Source organism: Ambystoma mexicanum, chromosome 10 (assembly GCF_040938575.1).
Source record: "Ambystoma mexicanum isolate Mex_15411 chromosome 10, UKY_AmexF1_1, whole genome shotgun sequence".
Lineage (NCBI taxonomy): Eukaryota > Metazoa > Chordata > Amphibia > Caudata > Ambystomatidae > Ambystoma > Ambystoma mexicanum.
Genome location: NC_090932.1, coordinates 1,655,597,904 through 1,655,624,688, shown reverse-complemented (window position 1 = coordinate 1,655,624,688; position 26,785 = coordinate 1,655,597,904). Strand labels below are relative to the sequence as shown.

The following is a 26,785-nucleotide window of genomic DNA, read 5'->3' as shown; positions in this document are numbered from 1 at the left end:
GGAAATTAGCCATAAAATGAGGATTCTCCCTAACAGTGACTTCAATCACAAGGGAAAGTAATGGCATTTATAAATCACACTAGTTATACTTTGCAGATTCCTAGGTTGCAGAAAGGAAAGGTTAGGGAAGAAAAAAGGTTAAACAGTTTCTCAGTATATGTGAGAACAACTAAATCTCCCAATGAAATCCAGATAAGCCTTTCCCAGCAGTAACAGTTCTCTCTAAGCTGCCACTTATGAGGGACAACTTGTATCAGTCAATGGACTAGAGTCTTCAGGGAGCCAGGACAGCCAAAGTCAATTGGAGTACAGTCTATGAATCTGAGACACTTCTTAAATCAAAGTCTTGCATAAAGTTAGTTTGTAGAAAAATCACTTTTAGGGTCAAAGCTGTTAAAGGTAAGCCACTGCAATTCCAACTGAGAAAAGCGCAGCTAAAAGGCAATGAGGTGTAAGTACCTCAAGCCTAAATAGTACCTATGGTTTGAAGACAAATGGTCCAGCTGGATTATTTCTTGCTACAGTGGTGCAGACCCTTGTTCCTGAGCCGAGGTCGTCGGTTTTGGGGAGAATTCTCATTTCCGTGCTAATTCCCTTCAACCTTGGAGATCCCCAGCTCTTTTGCTGGACTTTAGGACTTTTTAATTTTAACCCTAGAGTAAGTGAGACCTCTTTTCTCACTCTCTCATGTATTTTGACCTGATTTGGATTTCGTTACCTTTGTTTTTGGAGTCTGACAAACTCCATAGGCATCTACTTTTTGTATGGTGACAAACACCTTCAGTGCAGTGTCGCAGAGAAATCCTTAAGATTTCTCATAAGGTTTAAATTCATTTTTTTGTGTGAATTACTGTTCCCAAGAATAGTAAAGTGAAATTGACTTTACTTACCTTTTCTCTTTGTGAGTCTAGCACGCACCATCTTATGTGGAGTGCTGGGGGTTTACCTAGTAGCCCCTTATCCTACGTTCTCATGTAAACATGTTATGTTACCCACACTACTTTAAATGGCTGGTGGCAGTGGTTTTATTTTCCTACCATTGTGCGTTTCTACTGCAGGCTGAATCCTCAGCTGCAGTATAGTACCCATTTGGTGAAATTGGCCCCGGTCTTCATTTTTTGCCAATTTCTGTTTGAGAGGTCTTTCTTGGGTTTTACTCTGTGCGCCAATGCAGGTTTGAGCCCTTTGTTAGATTTGCCTTTGGCGGGCATCAGTCCTGAAACCCGCCTCTGGCTCCAGTGTCTGGAAAGGCAGGATGTGAGGGAATTTCCCGGAACTCCCCTGTCCTTTGTCTCCAGGAGTGCATGAATGCAACCAGTCCCGATTTTGAGTGACAACCTAGGCTGTGCATGAATGGGAGAAGTAATTACCCAAAGGGCACTGGAAGTACAGTGAACAGGGTCAAGCCCGAACAGGCTAAATTTGTAACGCAGTAAAGGAGGGCATCACACAACTGTATGTTATTAAAAAAAGGCAGTATGGGAATCCCATTATGAACATACCAGAAGCGCTACACAAAGTAGTGGTCGGGGAGATGCAGGGTCAATTTTGAAAGACAGCAGGAAAGAGGGGAAAACACTATATGTCCCTGATATATCCCTATAACTTTTTATATAAGTTTTTCCCTAGTTATAGGGATATATCAGGGACATATAGTGTTTTCCCCTCTTTCCTGCTGTCTTTCAAAATTGAACCTGCATCTCCCTGGCCACTGCTTTGTGTAGCGCTTCTGGTATGTTCATTATGGTATTCCCATACTGCCTTTTTTAATAACCTGAATGGGAGAAACCTGCTTAAAAGGTGAAGGTTTTGGGACTAGACACAATCGACGACTGGGAGACACACAATAAAACTGTGAACAAAGTTTTCAATTGTCCGGTGAAGACCTGCTGCTTTGCTGAAACTCCTTTTTCTGAACGACGAGAATTTCCGGGCGGGACGACTTCTCTTTGGTTAGTAGGAATAACTAACCCAGAGACGAACTCCATGGGGCAATCTTCCCTGATTGGCTGTACTACTTCATTGCTGCAAGAACTGAGTGCTATTAGTCGAGAAATCCGTAGTCGAGTGAAATGTCTACAATCTGGCCAGAAGCTCCAGTCTCCCAAGGACCCTCCAGAAGCAGGACGACGTGCTCTGGTCCCCTCACCAGAGTGCAGGACTCGAGGAGTGAAGGAAGCACAACCGGTCTCCAAGATCTGCAGTGGTGCTGTTTACCGCGTGCTGAAACCACAAATTGACGCTGATCCGAAAAGAGCCTGTAGCTGCCGACAACCTCTTGTCCCTGCGACTGAGGCTCCGGATCCCAGGACCTGCATCGCTGCAACAGGACCGAATCCAGCTGGACCACTCGTATTCAAACCAGAGATACTGTTTAGACTTGGGTACTTACCTCAGTGTCTTTAGCTGTGCTCTTCTCAGTTGAGACTTGCATTTTCTACTTTGGTTAGAGATGATGCCAACTCTGTATCTCGCAAGTGTATCAGCTTGTGACCCTACAAGTGATTTCTACAAAACTGTATTTTGTGCAATACTTTTATTATCTAAGAAGTGCCTCAGCTCCATGGAGTATGCTCAATTGACTTTAATTGACTCTGGCTGCCCTAGCTCCCTGCAGACTCTTCTGGTCCATTTGACTTTGATACTTACTGTCCCTCATAGGTGATAACCTGGTTTTTAACCATTATTCCTGAGAAAGGCTTGTCTATATATCATTGGAAGATTAATTGTGCTTGCCTATACTGAGAACCTGTTATAACCATTTTCCTTCCATTAACCTTTCCTAACTGCAACCTCACAATCTGCAAAGTATAACTAGTTATATATAAATGCCATTACTGTCCTTGTGAATTAAGTCACTTCCGGGTGTAGAAAGTGGGTGAACAGCATCTCTAAAGAGTATTTACTAACTTGTGCTGATTCTGAAAAAGTATTTTAAAGTATATCTGATTGTTATATATCTTGCCCTTTTAAACGAACGCTTTTAAAAAAATTGATATTGATATTGAATAACTATAACTGAAACCTTGAGTGTATGGGTTACTTGGCTACTTGTATTTGCGAATTTCATTGCTACAGCTCACATTTACCCCTCTTGAGAGAATCCTGGCTGCTCAGTCACACTACCAACTTGTGTAGTACAGGCCTATACCGAAAGGTGGGTTACCGAATACCAAGTAGATAAGTGTTGTGTAGTCTCACACATTGTGACTACATCAATTCTTACCTAACAGTCAGCAGCTACAGGCTCTTTTCGGTTCAGCAGTACTTCACGGTTTCAGCGCTTAGCAAATAGCACTGTTGCGGATCTCGGATACCAGTTGGGCTTCCTTCACTCCTTGGGTCGTGCGCCTGGTGAGGCGACTCAGGATCTGGTTGTCCTGCTTCTAGACGGTCCTTGGGAGACTCCTGGAGCTTGTAGCCGGATTTATTACTGCTTCAGACGTTGCACTCGACTACGGATACTCGACCCCTGGCATTGGGCTTCCGAAGCAATGGAGAGGCACAGTAAGTCGGGGATGATGCTCCAGTGGAGCTCGTCTCGGGGTTAGTTGGTCCCACTAACCAAAGGGGAGAAATTGTTCCGTCCGGAGCTTCTGTCAAGGAGAAAAAGGTCTTTACAGGGCAATTCAAAGGTCCAGGAGGATGCAGCAAGCTTCGTTCCCGGTTTCTTTGGATGTTTCGCCCAGTGGCCAACTCTGTCTTTAGTCCCAAAATCCTCACCTTTTAAGCAAATTTCTCCCATTCATGCACAGCCTAGGCTGTCAGTCACACAGCAGGACAGCCAGCCAGCCAATCAGGACTGTGAACTGGTTGCATTCAGGCATTCCTAGAGACAAAGGACAGGAGTTTCTCTCGCATCCTGTCCTTCCACACACAATGGAGCCAGAGGCCGGCTTCTGGGCTGGTGCTTGCCAAAGGCAAGGCAAGACAAACAAAGGGCTCAAATCTTTCTCAATGCACAGAGTAAAAACCAAGAAAGACCACTCGAACAGAAAATGGCGAAAAAAGAAAAGGTGCCATTTTGATGAAATAGTCACCCATGGGTGCTGTACTGCAGCTGAGGGTTCAGCCTGTGGTAGAGCACAATGGTAGGAAAAAGTAAACCACTGACACCAGCTGTTAAGCAAGATTGTATGCAGTACCCGGTGGGAAACTGCACCAGCATTGTCCTCTTGGCAAGAGTTAACCCAACCTTTTGGTATACCCAACCTTTCTCCTCTTCTCCCATTAATGGTGGCACCTGGTGGGATGCCCTCCTGCCCTCCTTCCACTCCTCCAAGGTCATCATTAATGTTTACTTGAATGGTACCGTCCTGGTCCAAGGCCCTCAGGCCACTCTTCTCTTTGGTAGACTCTTCCCAAGCCTCATAAATGTCCTTCCTTCTCCTGCTGTCCCCATCTCTTCCCTCCACAGTGGCTTCCTTGCCTCCCCCTGCTGTCTCCTCATTGGCTACCCTCCCCTCTCCTCCTTCCTCTTCTGCCCCCCTCGGGCTGTTTCTACACCTCCACAGGGCGTGCCTCTGATTTGTACCCCTCCCCGGGCGTCTTTCGGATGGCAACCTTCTCCATATTGTCACTCTAAACTCTCGCTCAGTGTCAAACACTCTTGACATCTGCCGCACTCCTGGAGGAACTCGACCTTTAAGTCCTCGGTCTCGCCGAGACATGGCTCACAGCCAGCTCCTTCATGAGCTTAGGCACACTCCTCCCTGACAGCTACAAGATCCTCTCCGCTCCCAGGTCCAACCGTTCTGGAGGGGGTGTATCTCTCATCTTCCCTGAGTGGATTCCTGCCTCTGCATCCATATGCAGGCCTACTCCTCTTTTGAATGCCACGTCTGCAGGCTCTCTCTCTCCTAGCCAGTCACTTATGGCTACTATCTATCGGCCACCTGGTCAGATCTCCTCCTTCCTCTTTGAGTGGGCGGACCTCTCCTCTTCCCTCCTGGCCTCGACCACTCAACTCCTCCTCCTTGGAGACTTTAACATCCACCTGGTTACTTCTTGTGCTTCCCCTGAACTCTTTCACAACCTCTACAACACTCTCTCTATTCTCCCCTCCGGCCCAGCTCACTCTGCAGGACATACTCTGGATGTTCTGATCTCTTCAGACCTTCCCCTTTCTATCCCTCTCACCATTCCTCTCTCCTTGAGTAACCACTTTCTCCTCTCCTCCCAGCTTACCCTCTGCCCTCAGGCCAAGCCAACTCCAGCACTGCCACCCACCTTCTCGGTCATCCGACCTATGAAGCGCGTGTCAGTTGAGGCTTTCGCCGCCACTTTCTCACCTCCCCCTCCGGCTGACTCTCACCTTGACACGGCCCTTTCCAATCTCCACTCTGCTATATCTTACACTCTCGATGTTCTTGCCCCTGTCATGAGGATCTGCTTGAAGTCCAAAGTCAAGTGCAACTCCTGGTACTACTCGGACCCAGTCACCCTCAAACGCAAGTGCAGGGTGGCTGAGAGGAAATGGCGTGCTTCTGGCTCATCCTCTGACAAACTGGCCTGCCGCCTGCTACAAAGGCAAAACCGGCTCTGTACACACCAAGAAGAGCGCTCCCATCCAAGCCTGCGTCTCTGCAGCATCTAACAACTCGGCCGAACTCTTTAAAATCTGCAAGGAATTGGCCAATCCTGGTGCAGTCTCTACCTCTCCTGTTCCTTCCCAGGCCCTCTGCACGGCTCTGGCTTCTCATTTCATCTCTGAAACTCAGGACATCCTGTCCTCTCTTCCTCTCCCCCTCCTCCCTCGACTCCCTGCTCTTCATCTTGCCCTTCTTCGGCCACCTCTCCGCCCTCCTTCTCTTCCGTTCACCTGTTCTTCCCAGATGAGGTTTCTAGACAAGTCCGATCTATGAAAGTCTCGTCAAAACAGGTCCATCCCTGTTCCTCCAAAGCTATTAAGGACCACATTAACTCTCTGGCTCCTTTCTGGCTGATTTCTGTAACCACTCCTTCGCCACTGGAGTCTTCCCACCCCCCCCGCCCCCCGAAGCACTCCCTCGTGCACCCTCTTCTTAAGAAACCCTCTGCCCACCCGTCCTGCCCGGCTAAGTATCACTCAATCTCCATCACTCCTTTCCTGGGCAAACTCCTGGAAAAGCTGGCCATCTCCCAGCTCAATCTCCACACTGAATCTGTTGGTTGTCTTCATGATCATCCGTCTGGCTTCAGAGCTGCCAGAAGCACGGAAACTGCTCTCCTGAATATCCATGAAGACTTGCTCTCCAACCTCGACTCCAACGCCCCCCTGTGTCGTCCTCTTGCTGGATCTCTCATCTGCCTTTGACACAGTCAACCATACCATCCTGCTCAACCATCTCTGTGGTAACCTGGGTATCACCGGTCAGTCCCTGGCAGGACTGGCTTCTTTCCTCTCTGATCGACCCGCCCAGGTCCAACTTGGTTCCTTCCTCTCCTCTATCTTTATCTCTTCCTGTGGTGTTTCCCAGGGGTCTAACCTCTCTCGCTGGCTGTTCAACCAATACCTGACACTTCTTGCCCACCACATTTCCGCATTCTGCCCCAACTTCCAGTGCTATGCGGATGACACTCAGGTAATTTTCAGGCTACCCTCAGCCACCTCTTCTCCTTCTCTCATCTCTGAATGCCTGTCTGCCATCCAGGAGTGGTGTGCCGCCAATGATCTCTGCCTTAATGCCGGTAAGACTGAGATTTTCCTCATCGGCACACCTGCCCCCTCTTTTCCTGCTACTCTGGCCGGGCTCTCTTGGCCCTCTTCCTGCTCCCACCTGCAAGGCCAAAAACCTTGGTCATCTTCAAATCCACTCTCTCCTCATATGTCTGACGTCTCCAAGAAGTCACACTACCAGCTGCACCTCCTCAGAGGTATTCTTTTTTTTTTTTCTTTCCCCAGATGCTCACTGTCTCCAGAGTTCTGGTTCTCTCTAGGCTTGACTATTGCAACAGTCTTTTTAAATCTGCCTGCTTCTTTGCTCCGCCCTCTGCAACTCATCCAGAACAGGACTGCAAGACTTGTCCTTGGCCTCAAGCCCAGGTATCCTATCTCTCCAGTACTGAAATCTCTGCACTGGCTCCCAGTGGCTCCAAGGGTTCAGTTCAAAACCCTCTGCATTGTCCACAGGGCCTTCTGGGGCCTGGGCCCTCAATACCTCCAGCTCTCTTCCTAAATATCTTCCTTTTTTTGAGCTTTTCGCTCATCCACCTCCAACTCCCTCAGGGTCAGTTGCTTCGACCAAGCAAGTTGGTTGTAAATCTCTCTTCGGCTGGGGCCTCCCTATGGAACACCCTTCCTGTCTCCATGAAACTTGAGGAGAACCATCTCTGGTTCTGGAAGCACCTTAGAACCTTCTACTTTGCTTCTGCCTTCTCTCCCTTCTCCCTTGTTGAACTGCTGGTTGCAGCTGCATTGGTTACCTGGCCACCCTTCTTAACCCAGGCCCCGTCAGTTGCACACCTGTACTGCCTGGCAACTCCCGCACCTGGGGTCTGTTTTCTGTATCCCTTCAGTCCCCTACCAGCACTCATGTCTGCACTAACCTTGCACTTGTCTGCACTTACCTTGCACTCGCCACCAGTTGGCGGTTTCCTATTTATCTTATTTATTCTAGTACACCATGTACTGCACTTCCCCCTCCCATGCACTTGCGCGATCTGAATGACACCTGGCCTAGTAAGATCGATGTCTGTCTTCCCTCTGTTCTCCCCTCCCTTGCCTCGTCGCGCCTTGAAACACTTGTGTATAGGCGCGTTATAAATGCCATATAAGTCTGTACTACTCAAGTTTGTTAGTGACTGAGCAGCCAGGCTGATCTCAAGAGGGTTCAATGTGAGCTTTAGGGTTGCAACTAAGTTTCACAGTGAAAAGTATTCAAATAGCACTCTCAAGGTTTCTTGATTAAACATTTATTTATTAATTGAAAAGTCGGTTTGAATAAGCCTTCTGTAGAAGGGAGGAAATATGTAACACTTAAATATACTTCAAACATACAACCTCTGTTTCAATAAATTAGTAACCCATTTCGGATGGCGCACACCCACTTCCTACCCCCTGAGGTAACTTACATAACTAGGACATTGTGGACATTGATGTTTCAGTGGTACATTTAGAGCAATACTGAGTTTGGCATCAAAAGGAAAAGGTTAGGGAATTAAACAATGGTTAACAAGTTTCTTAAACAGGTAAGTACTTTTGAACCTCGCCCCATCATTGCAATGTAGAGTAACCCTTTCCCAGCTATACAAGTAAAGAATGTATGACTTTTTAGAGGGATAGTTAAAACACAGTCGGAGGTTAGAAAAGTCTTCAGGGAACAAGGGCAGCCAATGTCACTTGAGCAAAGTTTAGGGAAGCTGAGGCACTTCTTGACGGTAAGTAAAATGTTTTGCACAATTTTCTTTGAGATCTTTGTAGAAAATGAAATCACTGTTGGGCCTCAAGCTGGGAGGCTTTTGATGGGCAAAGCTGCAAGCAACTCTGCAAAAGGCAGCTAAGGCAAGTCTCAACTGAGACCTCCCAATGCTACACAAGAGTTAAGCCCCTTAGTTTACAGTACATTGGGTCTGAAGAAATTGATTCCAGATGGCCTCTGTTTCTGCTGTAGTATGGCAGATCCTGTTGTTCCTGGGACTCAGTCGTGGGGATAAGAGGGAGGAATGGCGGCAGCAGCAATGGGCAAACTTCATGTCAGCGGCGCTTTGCGGTTTCAGCTTCTCGCGAATAGCACCACTGCGGATCTTGGACACCTTTTGGACTTGCATTGCTTCTGGGGTCCAGCACTTAGTTGTGGTTCAGGCTTGGTCAGTCCTGCTTCGAGGGAGGCCGGAGGATCTTCCTGGATCTTGGGTCCGGCTTAACGACAATGCACTCTATTCTGGTGTTCCTCTCCATGGCACTCGGTTCATGCAGCAGCAATGGAAGTACAGCCAGGAACGAGAAGATTTGCAGATGAGTTCGTTTTGGGGTTGATTTGTCCCACCAACCCAAGGGGCGAAGTTGTCCTTGGCAGGGCTTCTCTAGTCGAGGCGAATTCGGAGCTTCAGCACTGCAGCAGGCTTCACCAGGCAAACCAATGGTTCAGGAGTTGCAGCAAGCATCTCGTCCAAGTTCTTCTTTGGATTTGTTCGTCCAGTTGTCGACTCGGCCTTCCTTGCAAAAGACCTCGACTTTAATGCAAGTCTCTCCCATTCATTTGCAGCCTAGTTGTCAGTCACACAGCAGTACGGCTGTCCTCCAAGGACAGCCAGCCGGCCAATCACCTTTTGGGTGCATTCCTGTAACCAAGGAAATTAAACACAGAGTTTCGGACAACTCCATCGCTTCCTGCCTTGCCAGACATGCTGGAGCCAGAGGCGGGCTTCAGCAGTGAACCCCGCCAAAGACAAAACAAACAAAGGGACCACACCTGTAAACCACTGCCCCAGCCATTAATTGTAGAAAGGGTAACATAAAATTGTTAAATGAGAAAGTAGACAAAGGGATAGTAAGTTATCCCTCCAGCACTCTATGTAAGATGGTGTGTGCTGGGTCTACAAAGTTACAAAAAGGTAAGTAAAGTCAATTTCACTTTACTGCTCTTGTATACAGTAGTTTAACGTAGTGAAGTTATTAAAACCTTGGAGATCTAAAAGACTTCCCTGTGCCACAGCGCTGAATGTGCTGTGTCGCAATGTAAAAAGCCTATGGAGTTTGTCAGAATCCAAAACCAAAAGAAACGGTGTTCAAATTACAGAAAAATACATGAGAGAGTGGGAAAGAGGGATCACCCTCTCGAGGATAAAAATGTAAAGTCCTAAAAGCCGAGGCCCCTGATCTCGGTGAGTCCATGCAGCATGCCTCCCCTGCCCAGAAGAAAGGTGAACGATCTTCTAAGACCTTTGAGGGGGTGCCCCTCTCAGGGGGGCCCAACATAAGGCTTAGCACAGAGAGTCCACTGCCTCTGGGAGCGGCGTTGAGATGGCCTCCTCAACGGACAGCACGAATACAGCATCACCAGCGCCTTCGACCACAAGCCAAAGGTCAGGATCTTCGAAGAAGAGGAAGTGGGACCATCCAGGTAAGCTCTTGGAGAAGGCCCGGCCCTGCAGAGAAGGCCAAGCGGATTGGGGCCCCAAACCACCCCCTAAGGTGTAGACCGTGGACTCGGCCAAGACCGTGAAGGCCCAGGTGCATCAGCCAAAGCCCCAATCGTCCATAGGAGTGGTGGCATCAGTCTTGAAGGCCACAGTGGCGGATCCGCAGGGCACGGCCCCAAAGGAGTGAGTATCCCTGCCTGCCAGGAGGGAATCCTCTTTCCAGCCATTGAGAAGACGCCGGAGAAGGTGATGCCAATCATTTCCCCTAAACCGTCTCCCTTGGTCGCGGGGGAGGGGGCACGGTGGCCCTCTAGGGCACAGACATCTCCTCAGAGGAAGAGCTCACCAAACTCCCGATCCTCCAGGAGGGACGATGCGTCGAGAGTGGTCCCTACTGGAGGTATCCCAACGAGGGTGAGGAAGGTGACGAGTAGTAGACCGACTTGGAGCAGCAGGGCGGCGACGATGCAGAGGAACAACCTAAGCCACAAACGCTCATGTCTCTGTCGCTTCCACCTCAACAACCACCTGGGGATATCTTGGTGGACATTCTTATGGCTCTGCATACATACCCTGTGCTTGGAGAACTGGACAAGGATGCCTCTTACGCTGGCAGTCCCACATGCGGCGCCAGCACCATCGGATAAACCACCGACCGAGCGGAGGAGAGTTCACCCCCCTCCTCCGTTCCACCCTTCGCCTCCAACGACCCTCCGCCCCCTCCCGAGGGATGATACAAACCCGGACACAGCGACGACTGGCACAGACAAAGGTGGATTGGGGGGATCTCCCATCGCCGCCAGCTAGATCGTCACTGCCCGAGGCGATAGGCTCGTTCCACGCCATGACCTCTAGGGCCTCGGAGCTATTTTAGCTCGTCCCGGAGGAAAAGTAGGTTTCCTATACCAGCGCTGAGAGGTGAAAAGGAAGACCGTGCTGTCGATCCTGCTGTTGTATGCCTTTTGGGAGCAGGGGTTGTCCCTCGTGAAGAACACTTCATCGGCTCCGACGAAGCGGGTCCGTTACAAGAAGTAGTACAGGGTGCTGGACTCTGCGCCCAAGTGCTTACGGTCTCAGCCGTCGCCAGACTGTCGTTTCGGCAGCAGCCAAGAAGTCGTCTTTGGGCTACTCCTAGTCAGCGGCTTCCATCCTCCCCCACCCCCAGACAGTGAGGGGAAGAAATTGGATCCCATGGGGTGAAGCTATCACGTCAGCAGCGACTATCCAGGCCGCTAACGCCCCAGCCATTGTGGCGTGTTATGACAGAGCTTTGGTTCAAGATGGCCACCCTCCTGGACTTACTTCCCGAAAAGTGGGCGGAGGCATTGGAGATCCTACAGGAAGGCAAGGTGGCTTTGGACCAAGCCATTACAGTTGCCACAGACCTTGCCGACACAGGGTTCTGCCAAATGGGCAATAACGTTTGCCTTCGGCGGGGCTGACAGAGAGCCACTCATTTCCACCAGGATGTTTAGTTGAGTGTGTTGGACTTGTCCTTTGACAGGGACAATTTGTTTGGGAAGACTGTGTACACAGTCTCTTCAGGCCATCAAGGCGGACACTGAGACGACTCGTGCTTTGGGCACGCTCCAGCAACGACGGTTGTCCTTTCGGACTTCTGGAGGAAAATCCCAAGGTTCTAAAGGATTCGGAGGAGGTGCTTCGTCCTACCGTCACCCCTCCTGCTCGTCGGCCCAGGAGACCTACAGGGGCTGTGCCAAGTCTGGAGGTGCATGTCGTCGCCAAGGTGGCGCTTTGACATCAAAACAGGACTGAACCGGCCGTGGAGTCGGTCCCCCACCAGTGCACCCCGGTGGGAGGCCAGCTGGTGAACTTCGTCAGCATGTGGAAGACCATCTCCACCGACGGATAGGTGCTAGACGCTCATGCCCACAGACACACCCTAGAGTTCCAAATGAAGTGTCCCTGTATACCACTGGTGGCCCCTCAGGAAAGTCACGTCCCTCAGCTGCTGCTGGAGGTGCGGGCCATGCTAAGGAAGGGTGCGATGGAGCTCGTCCCAAAGAGGCTCCGGCGCTCGAGTGTTCTCTCGTTACTTCATTGTCAAAATGAAGACTGGCGGATGGAGGCCCATCCTGGACCTCCACTGCCTGAACAAGTACATCCAGTCTCAAAAGTTTTGAATGGTGACTCTTCAGCACGTGGTAGGACAGCTGGAAGATGGGGATTTTCTGTCGTCGCTGGACTTGGAAGATGCCTATTTTCACATCCCCATACACAAGGGCCACCGCAAGTATCTGCGCTTCGTGGTTCAAGGACAATACCAGTTCAAGGCCCTTCTCTTCAGATTAAAGTCAGTGCCAAGGGTGTTCACCAATTGCCTGGCAGCGCAGCTGCACCAACGGGTGAATCCACATGTACCCTTACCGGACGACTGGCTCATCCGGGCAAGCTCCAAGGACATTGCCGTTGAACACATGTCGAAGATCTTCCAACTCCTGACGGATCTGGGGTTCTCGATAAAATATGCAAAGTCCTGCTTGATTCCATTGCAGGACATGCGGTTTCTGGGATCCCGACTCGACACAGGGTCATGCCTGCTGTCTCAGTCGGAGGAGAGGAAAGCGTCAATCTTGGGCAAGGTACAACAGCGTTGGCGCTGAAGGTCGCAAGGGTGAGGTCCATCAAGTCCCTACTCGGCATGATGTCGTCATGCATATACCTAATTAGGCTTTGCAGGCTACGGATGCGTCCGCTGCAGGAGTTACTCGTCGCCCATTGGATACAAGTGTCTGGAAGCTTCGAGGACAAGATCACTCGACGAGGGTTTCCGTCGAGCGATACGGTGGTGGGGAGTGCGCGCACACCTGTCCACAGGTGCAGATTTCCAGACCCCGTCTCATCAGGAGAGGGTCACGATGGACGCCTCTCTGGAAGGATGGGGAGCACACACCGGAAGTCTTCATGCAAGAGGCCTGTAGTTACTGGAAGGAAAGACGTTGCACATCATGTTGGAGCTATGGGCAGCGTTTTGGGCCCTCAAGGCCTTCCTCTCGTCCCTCCACGGCAAGGTGGTACGGGTCTTAACGGACAACACCACAATGTTCTACATCAGGAAGCAGGGGGCAACCAGATCCCTGGCGCTCTCCAAAGAGGCGAAGGAGCTTTGGCACTGGGCCATAGCCCAGGGGATGTTCCTCATCCTGTTTCATCTGGCAGGAGTGAAGAACACAGTAGCTGACTCTCTCAGCAGGGAGCTGCGCTCTTGCCACAAGCAGGAACTTTGGCATGATCAAGTGGATCTCCTGTTCCGCAGATGGGGCAATCGATCTGTTTGCGACGAACACCAAGTGCCGTAGGTTCGCCAGCAGGTTTCCCCAGCTGGGGAGTATGGGGGGGGGACGTGTTCACTTCCCCCGGGACGGCCTGTTTCTGTATGCGTTCCCTCTATTGCCGCCGCTGCTTCTTCGATTTGTCCATCAACTCAGACGGTCGCGGTGCAGGATGATCCTTGTTGCACCGGCGTGGCCGAGGCAGACATGGTACCCAGACCTTCTGGACATGTCGCCATCCCCTCCATTCCGGCGGTTGCAGATCTTCTCGCCAGGGAAGGAGGCCCGATTCTGCACCACGACCCATGATCACTGAGCCTTGTAAGTGACTTCAATTCAGCACTTAAGTCAATGCCTAGTCTGGGATGCCCAATGGAAGCCCTTATTTATATATTTTTATGACAAGTTCATAAATCTGGATGATGAACCCTTATATAATGCCCCTCTCTTTGAATCCCCCTGACCTCACTGAGCCAAGAAGTAGGTTTGTTTTGCAAATTAAAAGGTTTATTGGAAAAATTAAACAATATATCGCACTTTTATGAGAGGACTTTGCACTTGCTGGATGTGGCTAGAGCGCTGAAGTTCTGTGGACCGCACAAAGATTTGCCGAAAGACGTTGCAACTTTTTGTGAACTTTGGCCTGTGAACCATGGGAAGGCCCTCTCCAAGGCTTCCATTTCCAGGTGGCTCTCCAGCTGCATCACCTGTTGTCACCGGTTGGCAAACCGACTGTTGCCTGGCCGTCTGAGAGCCCACTCGACCAGAGCGATCGCTGTTACTACAACTTTCCTGGTGTTCCCCCTGCTGGACATCTGCAGGGCTGCTACGTGGAGGTCGACGCACACCTTCACAAAGTTCTACTGCGCCAACAGGGATTCCAGGGAGGAGTCCAGAGTTGGCCAAGCAGTGCTGCGCAACCTGTTCGCTTGAAGGTGAGCCTGGTGTGGAGGTGTGATGTTTAATGTTGAGCCCTGCCACATCCCGTGATTGTGTGTACTGCTATGTATTCTTTATTCATGAGCATGTGAATCCATGCCAAGCCCCATGCTGGAGAAGGAACAAGTTACTTACCTGTAACTGTTGTTCTCCAGCATGAGTCTGGCATGGATTCACATGCAAACCCTCCTGCCTACCCCTCTGCGGCTCTTCTCTTGGTCCTACTGCCACTTTACGTGCTACCAAATCTGAAGATGGCTGCCAGAGGAGGGGCTCAGGTAGAGGACAGTCATTGGCTGGGTGCAGTAAGACCCAGAGACCAGTGATTCGTTTGTTAGGAGAAAGACAGGTGAAACGGAAACTGAATTTTTTTCTTTACCGAGGATTCCCAGCTTGATGACGGGGAATATTCATGAGCATTTGAATCCATGCCAGACCCATGCTGGAGAACAGTTACAGGTAAGTAACTTGTTCCTTGCATATCTTGCCCTTTTTATAGAACGCCTATTTAAAAGTTGATGTTAAATAACTAGTTATAACTGAAACCTCGAGTGTAAGTGTTACTTGGTTACTTGTATTTGCGATTTTCATTGGTACAGCTGACTGCTCACACTACCAACTTGTGTAGTACAGACTTATACCAAATGGTGGGTTACCTAATACCAAGCAGATGAGTGTTGTTTTGTCAGTGTTGCATCAATTCTTGCCTAACAGCATTTGTGTCAGACCATTTGCTACAGCATGCCGACTGTAGCTTAAGACTTCATCCATGTTTAGTGCATTACACAACCACCATGCCGACCTATTTCAGATCGAAAGCCATCCTTCCGGTTTTAGAGAAATTACTGGGAGCCTAGCAGGGCCTGCTGGAACCAAACATCCTTGTAAAGTTGGCCCATACCCCTGACGAACACACACAACCCAGGCGGTGTTTGGATTTGGCTTCGTCAGTGTAGCAGCTGTGATTTCATCTAGTCCAGGGTGGGCGTTCTCATTTTATTAATGAAAGCCAGAATCGTCCTTGCCGATGTTTGTTTTTTCGTTCCCTTTTTTCTCGTGAAAGGTTGTTTTCATCATTCCTTTTTACTTTCAGGTTCGAGTTCCTGCAACCATGGCATGAATATAACCCATATTATGAATTTAAGAAGCAGTTTTTTTTGCAAAAAGAAGGCGGCAGCATTTCTCAGGTAACGCAGCATTACAATAACGTGTCTGCGAAAGGGTCCACAAGTCCATGTGCAAGTTCTATTTTTTTGCTTATGTTTGAAATCTGTGGTGCAAAAAGCCTCTCGGTAAAAGAAAAGCAAAATCGGGTGGTGTTTGCATACAAATGATGATTTTCGTTTATACTTTTATGCTTTTTAAGTTGCTCGCTCCTAGATGTAGGTTTACAGAGAAATACTGAGAGGCAGCGTGTAACTGTTGAATATTTGTCTTGTGAATCATGCATAGTTACCCTTTTAGTTGCTACGCACTTTGTTCCACTGTGAGGAATACGTTTTATGGAACACATGGATTTAGCATTCGTTGCAGAAAGGCTGTTCGGCTTCTGAAAAAAAGAAACGACCCCCATACTTGTATAGAAATACGTGTTTAACTTTTGTTTCTCTCAATTGGGCCGAGTCTGTGGTGAAAACTTGAAAGTTGATGTATTTCGTTTCTGTAGGATAGTGCTGCCAAAGGATGGCCACATATTTAGAAATGTGTTGTTTCAGTGCTGCTGCACAATCGTTGTGGAGTCTGGTTGTGTTGAATTGCATTATCCTACTTGCATTGTTGCAGGATACAAGAGCATTCCTGGAAATGGTTATGGATTAGTACTGCTTTTTCATGTTCTTATTAATACAAACAAGAAGATTGCATCATTTTATACTGACTATTACGGCTGGGGGGGGGGGGAAGAAGCGAGTATAAGGCAGTCACTTCACGAATCTAAAATCGCCACATCCGATTGCTCCAAACAGAGGACTCGGGTCCTGTGTTGGGTTATTTCGCCCTTTTAATCTGAATTGAGCCCGCTCCCCTGCGGGGATGGCAGAAAGTGGTGCCACACTTGTAAAGAACGCTGAATAGCTTTTGGAAAGGGCACATTTAGGGATTCAGCTTCCTGCTGGCTAACCGATAAACGAGTCCGTTGAATAAATGCATGCCACATGCCCTGTGCATTGCTTTTGCTCGGATATGGCCAGAGCCGAGATGCAAGCGCAGGCTCTGTGCATGAATATTTGGAGTCTTAAATGTGCAGTTGCTGGCCAAAGACAGACCTCTACAAAAGCTATTCAATCATCTAAACCCTGCTGTTAGCTTCTTGTTGTGGGGTAGAGAATATGCTTGCACATTAGTGGTGTTCAAGGAGGGGCTCCTATTTTGCAACTTCATTGATTAAAAACCAGCGAAATCTCCCTTTGCCTTTTCATTTGGAAGCATATTCTCCGTTCTAATACACCACATTTTTTGCTGACGCATGCAGGCAGGCTTTCCCAGCTGAAAGGCTAGAGAGCTGGAGGCATGTTTTTGAAACAGTCCCCTGCGCATCCTAAGCTGGCCCTGCCTCTAACCCATCCCATAATTTAAATTTGAGAATTTGTAATCACTTCTTGCTAGGTTGTAGCAAGTCTTTGCGCTTCTGGTTCACGTGCTTCAGTTTAGCCAAGGCAATTTTAAGACTTCAGGGTCAAATGACCTTTGCATTGCAACGCCCTTAAACATTTGTGAAGGTGAAGTTGGTAATCGCAGTCTGTGTGGGGCTAGGTTGCCCTCCCCTAGAGAACTGCTAGGAAGTGGTTGAATAAACATCAAGAGGTCCGCTGAACCTAACCGTGTTTTCATTCATGGTGACAAACGTCAAGGTGACCATTTGCTCGTTTGTTCTGTATATGTGGATTCTACTCTCATTTGGGAACTTAAATTAAAGCTCACCTTCACTGAAGTATTCTCAAGGCACTCTTTTATCTCCCCTTTAGAATAAAGGCGTTCAGGGTCTTTGGGCCTCCTGGACTCCCTATATAGAGCCTAGGCCCCTTAGCACCAGCCCAATGTCTGTGTTGCACTCATTCTCACCGCTTGTGCAGTGGAGGCCTGCACCATGGCTTTTTTTAGGCATTGCAGTTTCTCAAAGCGTTTTGTCTCGCGGTGCGCGCTAAGATTGCTATGTCTTCATATGGCTCTGTGGTTGGCGCATGTGGCCAATTTAATGGCTGTATGGAGGTGGTGGATCAGAGTACCCTTGTGTCCTGCCCTCACTCCTTCCTTACTGGTCAACAATGTCTGCACTACAGGCTGCGGTTTCCCATGCTGAAAGCATTGCATCTATTTGTGAAGGAGGGCGAGCAAGGACTAGGAGTATCGTAATCAACACACTGAAATCCTCGAGACTGCTCAGTCATTCAATTTAGTCGGTCAGCGTAAATGGAAGCCAAGACGTTTTCCCTTAAACAAACGAATGCTGAAATACGGAATTGCGCCGCTCCTTTTAAGACCAACGTTTTAAAAATAAGTAAAAAAAAAATCAAAGGGGCCTAAATCTGTCTAAATATTCTGTTACTCCTACGTCCCGTCCCCTTTCCTCCATACTGCATGGGCGTCCCTCGCTAGGGACGGGAGACGGAACCTTTTTCACAAGAAAAAACCTTCCCTTTAAATTTAGATGCGCATGGGGCGCGGCCCTGGGACCATGCGTTCCCCTGACTCCGCCCACTGGCCCGACTCCCCTTTTTCGCATCGATGGGAATGGGCCGATTTCACCAGCGCTCCTGGGTTTGGCTTCGGCCTTGTAATACCACACACACTTCCCTGGATACTTTCTTTTGTCTACTTTTATCAATCAGGTACTTGGTCCTCTGGCGCATGTCAACGTCAGCGGGCTTCAGGTATCCAGCCTGCAAGGGGCTCCACGTCCGATCCCCATGCTCTTTGCCTCGGCCTGACAACAGCTGGGAGGGTTGTACCGCGTCCGATGTGCTTACACTGCATGCTCTTAAGAACAGGCTAGCTCGGTCACGGGAGCTCTTCGAGAAGTCGCTCTCCAGAGGACTTGAAGGACTTCGTCAGACAAGTCAAGGACCAAGGTAGGGCTGCTTTTTTCCATTGCACCCCGCACGGGCGACTCCTTCCCAAGGAAACGCCAGAGTGGGAGGTACCTTTCAGGTAGCACTGGTACCGAGGCTATTTCAGCTACCGGACGCCAGGCCGAGGGGTCATTAGATCCTTTTGGAGACAGTGCTGATGGACTGCAAGGTTCTTTTACCGGGTGTACAGCTGAGCGGCTACGCTCTAGTGCCGGCAAGATGTCTGAGGGGGTGCCTGCACGCAGCACCACCGGCAATACTGCTGAGGGCAACACGCCTACCAGGCCCCTTCCTGAGGTGCAAGGTAGGTCTCATGCTCCACTGCCAAGAGTGCTGGAGGAGGCCGCCCAGTGAGCCAAGCACCACGACTTTGGCACATGGCATGCAGCTTGACGAGATGGCCGTTGTGCCAGTCAAAAAGGCTGCTTGTCAGATACCACCCCTGGGAATGGAGCAGGTGGGAGAACAAGTTACAAGGTCGGACTAGTGTCAACCGGGTACGTGGCCTGAAGCTTATCCATCAGCATCGCAGGGCAGATTTCCCCTCAACCGCCAAGATTGAGTATGCACCGGCCCTAGCAGCCGCTCGCTAACCCATCAACATCACCGGCGCCTGTGAAGATAGGTTATTTGAAAAGTTCACACTCAGATGGGGGCCATCCTTCGGGATGTGATCAGGGACATGTTCCCTCCGGCCACTCTGCCTGCGCCTATAGTCATTCCTCCTATGGCTCCAGTGCCGCAGACCCCGGTACAGCCCCTGCTGCCTTTGCCGGCTCCTTCGATTCCGGCTCCCCTTCCTTCCCCAGTTCAGGCGGTTCCACAACAGCCGCTGCTGCAGCCTCTGGCTCCGGTCTCCACACTGCAGCCTTTGGCGCCCAACACTCCACCCGCTCTGGATCAGCCAGACACCCTGGTGGACACTGAAGAGGAAGAAGACCCCGAAACGCCGTCAGGCAAGGCCTTCCACGAACGGCTCACAGGTTTGGAAGAGTACTGGGGGTTTCCTCAACCCAAGGTCGAACAACCGGAGGCGGGGATCCTGGCTGAGGTCCTCGCTCTATGCCCCGTGGCTAGAACAGGGATCCCGATGCAGAAGGACCTTGTCGCCTTTGCCAGAAAAGGGTGGCACCGCGTGCGACATGCTGACATGGAGCACTCTGGAGAACAAGCTAGGTCGGTGGAACTGACCTTTTCGGAAGGTCACCCCCAGAAGACTTATAGGAATTCGTCAGGCCCAAGGTAGGGGCACTTTATCTGCACCCCGCAAAGGTGACTCCTTTCCCAGGAAGCGCACGAGCAGGAGGAACCATGCAGGTTCTTGTACCAGGGTGCGTACCAAGGCTGCTACAGCTACTGGCCACTAGGCAGAAGGGTCAATAGATACTACAGGTGACATCACTGAGGGACCATAAGGTTCGATTACCGGGTCTACGCCTGAGGGGCTACACCCTAGTACTGGACAGCAGTCTGAGGGGGCACCTGTATGCAGCACTACCGGTGACACAGCCGAGAGCATTCTGCCTACCAGGCCCCATCCTGTGGTGCAGGTTAGACCTCAACCTCCACTGCCAAGAGTCTTGGAAGAGGCCAGGCCCAGCGCAGCAAGCACCACGACACAGGCACATGGCATGCAGCCCAACAAGATGACCGCCGGCCCAGATAAAATGGCAGCTCGCACAACACTACCCAATTTGGGGAACAGGTAGGGGAATGAGTTTCCAGGTCAGACTGGTCTTCACCGGGCATGTGGCCTACGGCATACTTGTATTCACAGGGCAGATAAACCACTGCAGTGTGTCCAGGTCTCAGCCCATGCATGCGCCTCTAAGCGCTCCAACAGCCTGTGTGGGGAGACTGTTTTTTGAAAACTTTCTGACCCACATGAGGTCTCCACAGATGGGCATCATCCTCAAGGATGTGATCTGGGACAGGCTCCCGCCAGTCGTGCTGCGACTCCCACGGCCACTCCGCCCATGGTTCCAGCGCCTCCGCCCACGGTGCAGCCCCAGTTGCCCTTGCCAGCTCCCATGCCTCCCAACGTTCTTGGCAGCACCACAGCCGCCGCAACAGTTGCCGGCCCCTGTCGGTACCCCACAGCCACCAGCGTCCAGCACTCCTCTAGCGGCACCCGACCAGCAGGACACCTTGGTGGACACGGACGAGGAGGATCCGGACACTGTCGTTGGCCAAGGACTTCCATGAGCGGCTCGCCGGATTTGCCGACTACTTGGGTTTTCCTCAGCCTGAGGTGTAACAACCAGAGGTGGGGCTCCTAGCACAGGTCCTCGCGCTACACCCCTTGGCTAGAACACGGATTCCGATACAAAAAGACGTGGTTGCACTGGCCAAAAAGGGATGGCTTAAACCCATTCTGTGCCACCTACCAGCAAGCGCCTCAACGCCAAGTTTAGGCAGATGGATGGGGACCCCCCCTCTCTTGCTGTCAGCACACCCTCCGCCACACTCCTCAGTGATCGCCGCAGCTTAGCGCTAGTCCAAGCCACAATCTTCAGCTACATCAGCCTCTGTTCTCCTGGGTAAGGAGAAGATCCTGGAAGCATACAGGAAGAAAATGTATTTCAACGCTTCCCTTCATCTTCGTCAGTCTAATGCAGACGCTATGCTAGTCAAACAGAGGCTTTGGCGTGAAATCGCTGACTTCCTTCCGGAACAGAGCCAGGCATGCTTGAAGGCGGGGCTGGCAGAGGCCAAAATTGTAGCGCAAGACATTATGGAGTCCACAGTGGCGCACATTGACCCCTCAGGCCGTGCCATTTGCATTGCTGCAGACATGAGGGCGGCCTGGCTACGGGCAACAAAGTTCAACCCGGACGTCCAGGAGCGCATACTGGACCTTCCCATTTGAGTGTGGCGACCTGTTCCATTCCACTACGTATGAAGAACTGGATAAGTACAGTTTGCAGACTGCCAAGTCGTTATCCATCCTCACTAAGGCTCCTAAAGCATAAAGCCAGACGCACCAGCCGTCAGACAAGCGTCGGTTCTTCAGTGGTTTCTGGGCTTTCCAGCAAAGACTGTCCAGGCAACCCGACAGTTCAGAGCCTACACTGGCGCAAAGAGCACAAGGCTGCGCACAAGGGCTTTTTTCAGTTCCCCCTTCAGCCTCAGCAGGAAAAAAGCATGACACGCCCATCCCGGTCCACATGTCTCCGGTGGGGGGCAGGCTTGCCCTTCACTCCCAATTCTGGCGCACAAGGTTCAGGGACCCCTGGATCCTTTGTGTCCACGGGCTGCCGCCTACCTATCCCTCCTTTCCCCGCTCTCCTCCCACAGATTGCCTCCTGGGCATCATGGCAGCATGTCTCCTGGCAGTTCCATACACGAGGCTCAAAATTAGGTGCTGGCAGCTGCACTTTGCAGCCTCCTGGAGTGAGAAGAAGAGTTCCCAGGCAGAACTGGTCAGCATCCGACTGCATCTCCACCAGGACCTGGTCTGGTGGAGCTCTGACTGCAACCTGCGGATAGTCAGGCTCTTCCGGCAACCAGCACCGCAGGTTACCATCACCACAGACTCTTCCCTAGAGGGCTGGGACCGACCTTGGACAGCCAGAGTGTCCCTGGGGTTTCGTCCCGTGAGGAGCAGGAGGCCCACATCAACTGGCTCAAGTTGATGGCCATCTGGTTCGCTCTCAGAACCTTCCTCCTGATCAGTGGCAGGGCGATCCTCATTCAAACAGACAGCTCCACCATCATGTATTACATCACCAGGTCTCTTCTCCTCTGCACTTTAGCAGTCAATATCTGGGAGTGGGTTCCGGTAAACATGCACTTGGCACAAATCCACCTCCCAGGGGAGTCCAACCTGGAGGCGGACAGGCTCAACAGGCTGGGTGCGTACAACTACGAATGGCAGTCAGATGGGGTCATCCTCAGGTCGATCTCTTTGCCACCTCGTCCAACAGGAGGTATCCCCAGTTAGTTTCCTGGCAGTGACATGGCTGGGGCTCTCTGGGCGATAAGATGTAGGTGCAGTGGAACACAACGCGTATGCCTTCCCTCCCAATCCCCTGGTACACAGGGTAATCTGCAAGATAAGGGAGTCCCGGCACCTCTATCGTTCTGATGGCTCCATGGTGCCCAGCAAGGCCATGGTTCTCGAAACTGCTCAGCCTTTCGCAACAGTCCCTGATGCACCATCGCTGGGCCCAGCTCACCTACTATCACAGCAGGGAGGCACGGTTATCCACCCCGCCCCTAGAAGTTGGCTCTCGTAGCATGGAATATTCATGAGCACGTGAATCCATGCTAGACCCATGCTGGAGGACAGTTGCAGGTAAGTAACTTGTTCCTTACCTAATACCAAGAGATGCCTTGTGTAGCTCCATCTGCATCAATTCTTACCCAACACCCTTGGCTCCGGTTTTGTTCTGGTGTGCTTGGCATAGTTCCTGTGCTGTCTTTGCCTCCCACATTGTTTGGGATACCCCTTCTGGAAGATTTTCTGGGTGGTTTTACCTTTATCTTCCCAAAATCCGGCATTGCTGGTGCACCTTTGGGTAGGAAGCTGCTGTCCAGAAAGGCAGTGGGACGTCTCGTGAGGACGCTGAGAAGTTGGTGTCCCTACTGTGGCTTGAAAGTATCTGTGTTGGAGGACTCAAGGTGGGAGCATCTTAGCCCAGGGGACTTAGTGTATACATAATCTTTTACTAATGAATAGTAGACCTTGATTGGGTCCTTATGTTGGAAGGTTGATGTTAAGTCGCACACCCACAGCCCATGCAGCAAAGTGTCAATTTCAAGTATGAGCAAATCCAAAATGGTTGTGAATGTTTTGCGGAGGACTAGAAAGGCACGAGGCACTCAATAGATCAACATGGTTTCCTAAAGCCATTAATCATTTTGTCAGCTGCATTAGAAATTCATTTTTGCACAGCTTTCTTGTCAGGCGTTTTCTCTACAATCGTCTGGAAAGAAAGATCTAATCAGGGCAATTTAATTGGATGTGATGCGTCCTAAGAATGGCGTCTCATGGAATTGAGTGTAAACCGTTTTGTAGCTTATTAGGGAAAAATAAACGTTAAATGCAGTAGTCTGCTTTTATGAAAGAATTTCCATTTGTAAGAGCTTGCTGAATATCGGAGTTTGACATTTGACATATAAATCTGCTCCTATATGGAGTGTGAAGTTGTCAGTTCTAGTTGCAAGGCATGCTGTAATTGGGTCAAGTCACACTGTGCGTCAGCTAAACTGTGAGTGGATGTGGAGAATTGCAGGACCCGACGCTACAGACGAAATCATTAGTTTGTGCTCCCCGCATCAATAGAATGGCCTGGAACGCTGTCCGTGTAGCCTTGAATACATGGCATTAGCTTATTTTAAAGCACCTTAGTGCAGGGGGAATACCTGTCCGTGGATTGTGCTCTGAATTACTTGTGTACGAGTGTGGAAGTCTGCAGCAGAAGGCTAGTTCTCTCTGTTCAGCAGCCGGGCACTGGACTAGTAGTGCTCAACCACCACCAAGAGGTAATGTTTTCTGGCATTCATCATGAGTTTTCATCCATTGGATCCAAGTAGCGACCCTTGGAGTAATCGATGGTCCTAAAATGCTCCGTAGCTTTGCCGGCGCCAGGATTTGAGTGAGCTGGTATTTGCTAGTTGGTAGTCCTACTACAGCAGAGACATTTTATGCATTTTTGACGACATCTTCCCCTCATTTCCGCATTTGCAGCCTAATAAACATCTGTATCCTGTGCTTGCTGAAACTGAGCCTTGTAAGCATGGTAGTGAGACGCCTTCAAAAATCATGTCATTGCTGATGATTGGATTGGTCTCTTTCTTGCTCACCTATTTTTGTAGCCGTGTTCTTTTTCTGTCATGGATTGGTCTTATTTGTGTTTGGTTTTTAGTTTCCTTTATAGCTTTGAGTTTGCTATGTTGTATCTAGTTGGTACCCTTGTTACCTGCTCTGGCCTGCTGTGCCATGGACAGCAAGTGGCATAGCATTGGGAGGACACAGGGCTTGCCTATCTTTTTTAAAACACGGCCACGTCGACGAGTCAAAATGCACGCAGCAGTGCATAAAAAGGAATACAATGGAATGTAAGCAACATCTGCCAACACTGTAGAATGTTCTCTCCTGAGAACGAGCCAGAGCGCAAGTGGACTAGTATGTTCATGCACCTTCCCCTCTGGCATGGCACAGAGCTCGAGCCCAATGGGGGACCTTTCATAGAAGACGCTCATTTAGCTTCAGGTTCCTAGGATGACTTGCTCGTCAATGCTGAAGGGAGAGGCCGCCCAATCGGGTAAGGGGACAGTGACTGCTTGGGAGAAGGTGCAGGTGGGGCCGTGGAGTGGCATAGAAAGGGAGTGGGGGGGCTACAGTGCGGAGGGCAGAGCAGTGTATGGCGGGAGGGTAAGGAGGCAACATGTTGAGACAGGATCTTAAAATGGTTTCTCGGAACATAGAATCACTTGAAGTTTCGCATTTAGGGTACAGATAGGAGTCAACGGTGTCCTTTGATAGTACACAGCGATATTTATTGTGTTGGAAGAGCACCTGAGTGGGTTGCAGCCATTAGATAAGTTTTTCCTTTCTCAGACATTTCACGTTGTTGTATAAGAAGGCAATACAGTTTTAGATTTAAAGCCGGCGTATTGATAACATGTGAACCTCTGACTTTAGGCGTAATTTGAGTAATAGTTCTAAACTCTGTAATGGCAGATTCACAAGGCCTTACTTCAAGGCTCATTTCTGTGTTGAGCTGCGGTAGTTGTATTTCATAGTTCATAATATCAAGCTTCGCTACTTTGCATTTGTTTCACACGTGCCTGGCGTGTTGTTCCAGGTTTGACAAAATAGTTGTCATTATTAGTGTAACTTGACAATGTAATGGAACTTTGTTAAAATGTATGCTGTGTGTTGTGTACGTGGTACACGAAGCGCGCATGCGCGGGCCAGCGCATGCGCGCTAGTTAATAAAGGCGGTGCCCCGGCAGTTCGCGCCGGAGCGCCGGAACAAGCAGACGTCTCCGGCGTGTGTTCTTGAGCGCCGCCAACGCGCGCTGGTGTCCCGACCCAGGGAGGCCCGCACACCACCACAGGGCTCCCCCCTGGCACAACACTGGCGACGAGGAGGTACGGTCTGCTTCCGTGCCCCGACAACCTCGGAGAGACGGAAAGCATTCCGTATTACGGACCCGCGGAGCGCCGGCGGCCATCTTCTTTTCACTCGCTCCCCCTTCACACGTGGCGGCAGTGGTTGCGGCCCGAAAGGGTGCTTGTGCGCCACTCGCCAGCTGTGTTGAAGGACACAGACAATTTTTGGAAAGCCCACAGTCCTGCAGGGCTGTGGCAATTAAGAAGAAAGAAGTGGGTTTTTTACACCCCAACACTGCCACGAGACCAGGACAAGCCGCCCTTCCCTCAAGCCAGACAACTGTGAGTACGTGGCGCAGAAATGGGTGAAGAGGCTGACGATGAGGGTGCCGCTGCCCCAATCCCCCGCAGAGCTCGCAACTCCCTAGCCCCCATGCCGGAATTCGATACTACTGGGCCCCCTTCCAAGCTGGGCCCGAAGTGGCTATTGTGGGTCAAAAGACTAGATATGTTCTTCAGGGCATCTGGAGTGGACGATGACACCAAAATTGCGACCATAATCTACTCGGCAGGCGCAGAAGTCCACAAGATCTACGACTCCCTCGTCATCCCCGTGTCACGTATGACGCAGTCAAACAGGCACTCAAAGACCATTTTCTCCCCATGGCTAACGTGGATTTTGATAGGTTTGTCAAGGGCGCTGAAAGACAACTGGACGACGAGTCCCTAGACAAATTTTGCGCCCGCCTGAGACACCTGGCGACCTCCTGCAGATGGGTCAATGAGGAAGAAATGGTCCGCAACCAATTGCTGCAGGGGTGCAGCTCCGGAAAACTTCGAAGGCAGGTATTGAGAGAACCTGGCCTGACCCTCCAGCAAATTTTGGACCTGGGTAGAGCACATGAGCTGGCGGAAGCCAGAGGTGCGAAAATGGACGCTGCCACGCGACCAAAGAATGACGAGGATGCATTTGCAGTGGGATGGTCAGCAGCGGGAAGGTCAAGATGGGCGCCGAGAAGGCCCGATACCACGCCCACGCCAGACAACGCCCCATCGTGCTCATACTGTGGGTATGACCTCCCCCACAGTGGTGACTGCCCGGCAAAGTCGAGAACATGCGCCCGGTGTGGCACACCGGGGCACTATGCCAGGATGTGCCGAGCCGCCTCCCCCGTTGCAGCAGGAAGGGGACCGGAGAGAGTTGGACGAGGAGGCGCTCGCAGAGTGAGAGGCATCTCTTCGATCGATCAGGGCCTGCAGGACCTGGACATCGCGGAAGAAGAAGAGGAGGAGGAAGAGGTTTTCTTCATCTCCAGCATCGCGAAAGGTCCTGGCACGAGGCGCCAACCCACATGCACTGT

The 26,785-nt window shown here is 50.6% G+C and overlaps 1 protein-coding gene across 3 annotated transcripts in view; it reads left to right on the top strand.

The window, feature by feature from the left end:
• Positions 1-26,785, top strand: part of SFSWAP (splicing factor SWAP) — a 964,816-nt gene that overhangs the window by 218,023 nt on the left and 720,008 nt on the right. For all 3 annotated transcript variants that reach the window (XM_069620077.1, XM_069620076.1, XM_069620075.1), the window contains exon 10: positions 15,388-15,481. In XM_069620077.1, coding sequence (XP_069476178.1) covers positions 15,388-15,481 — 94 coding nt within the window. The remainder of the gene's footprint in view (positions 1-15,387; positions 15,482-26,785) is intronic.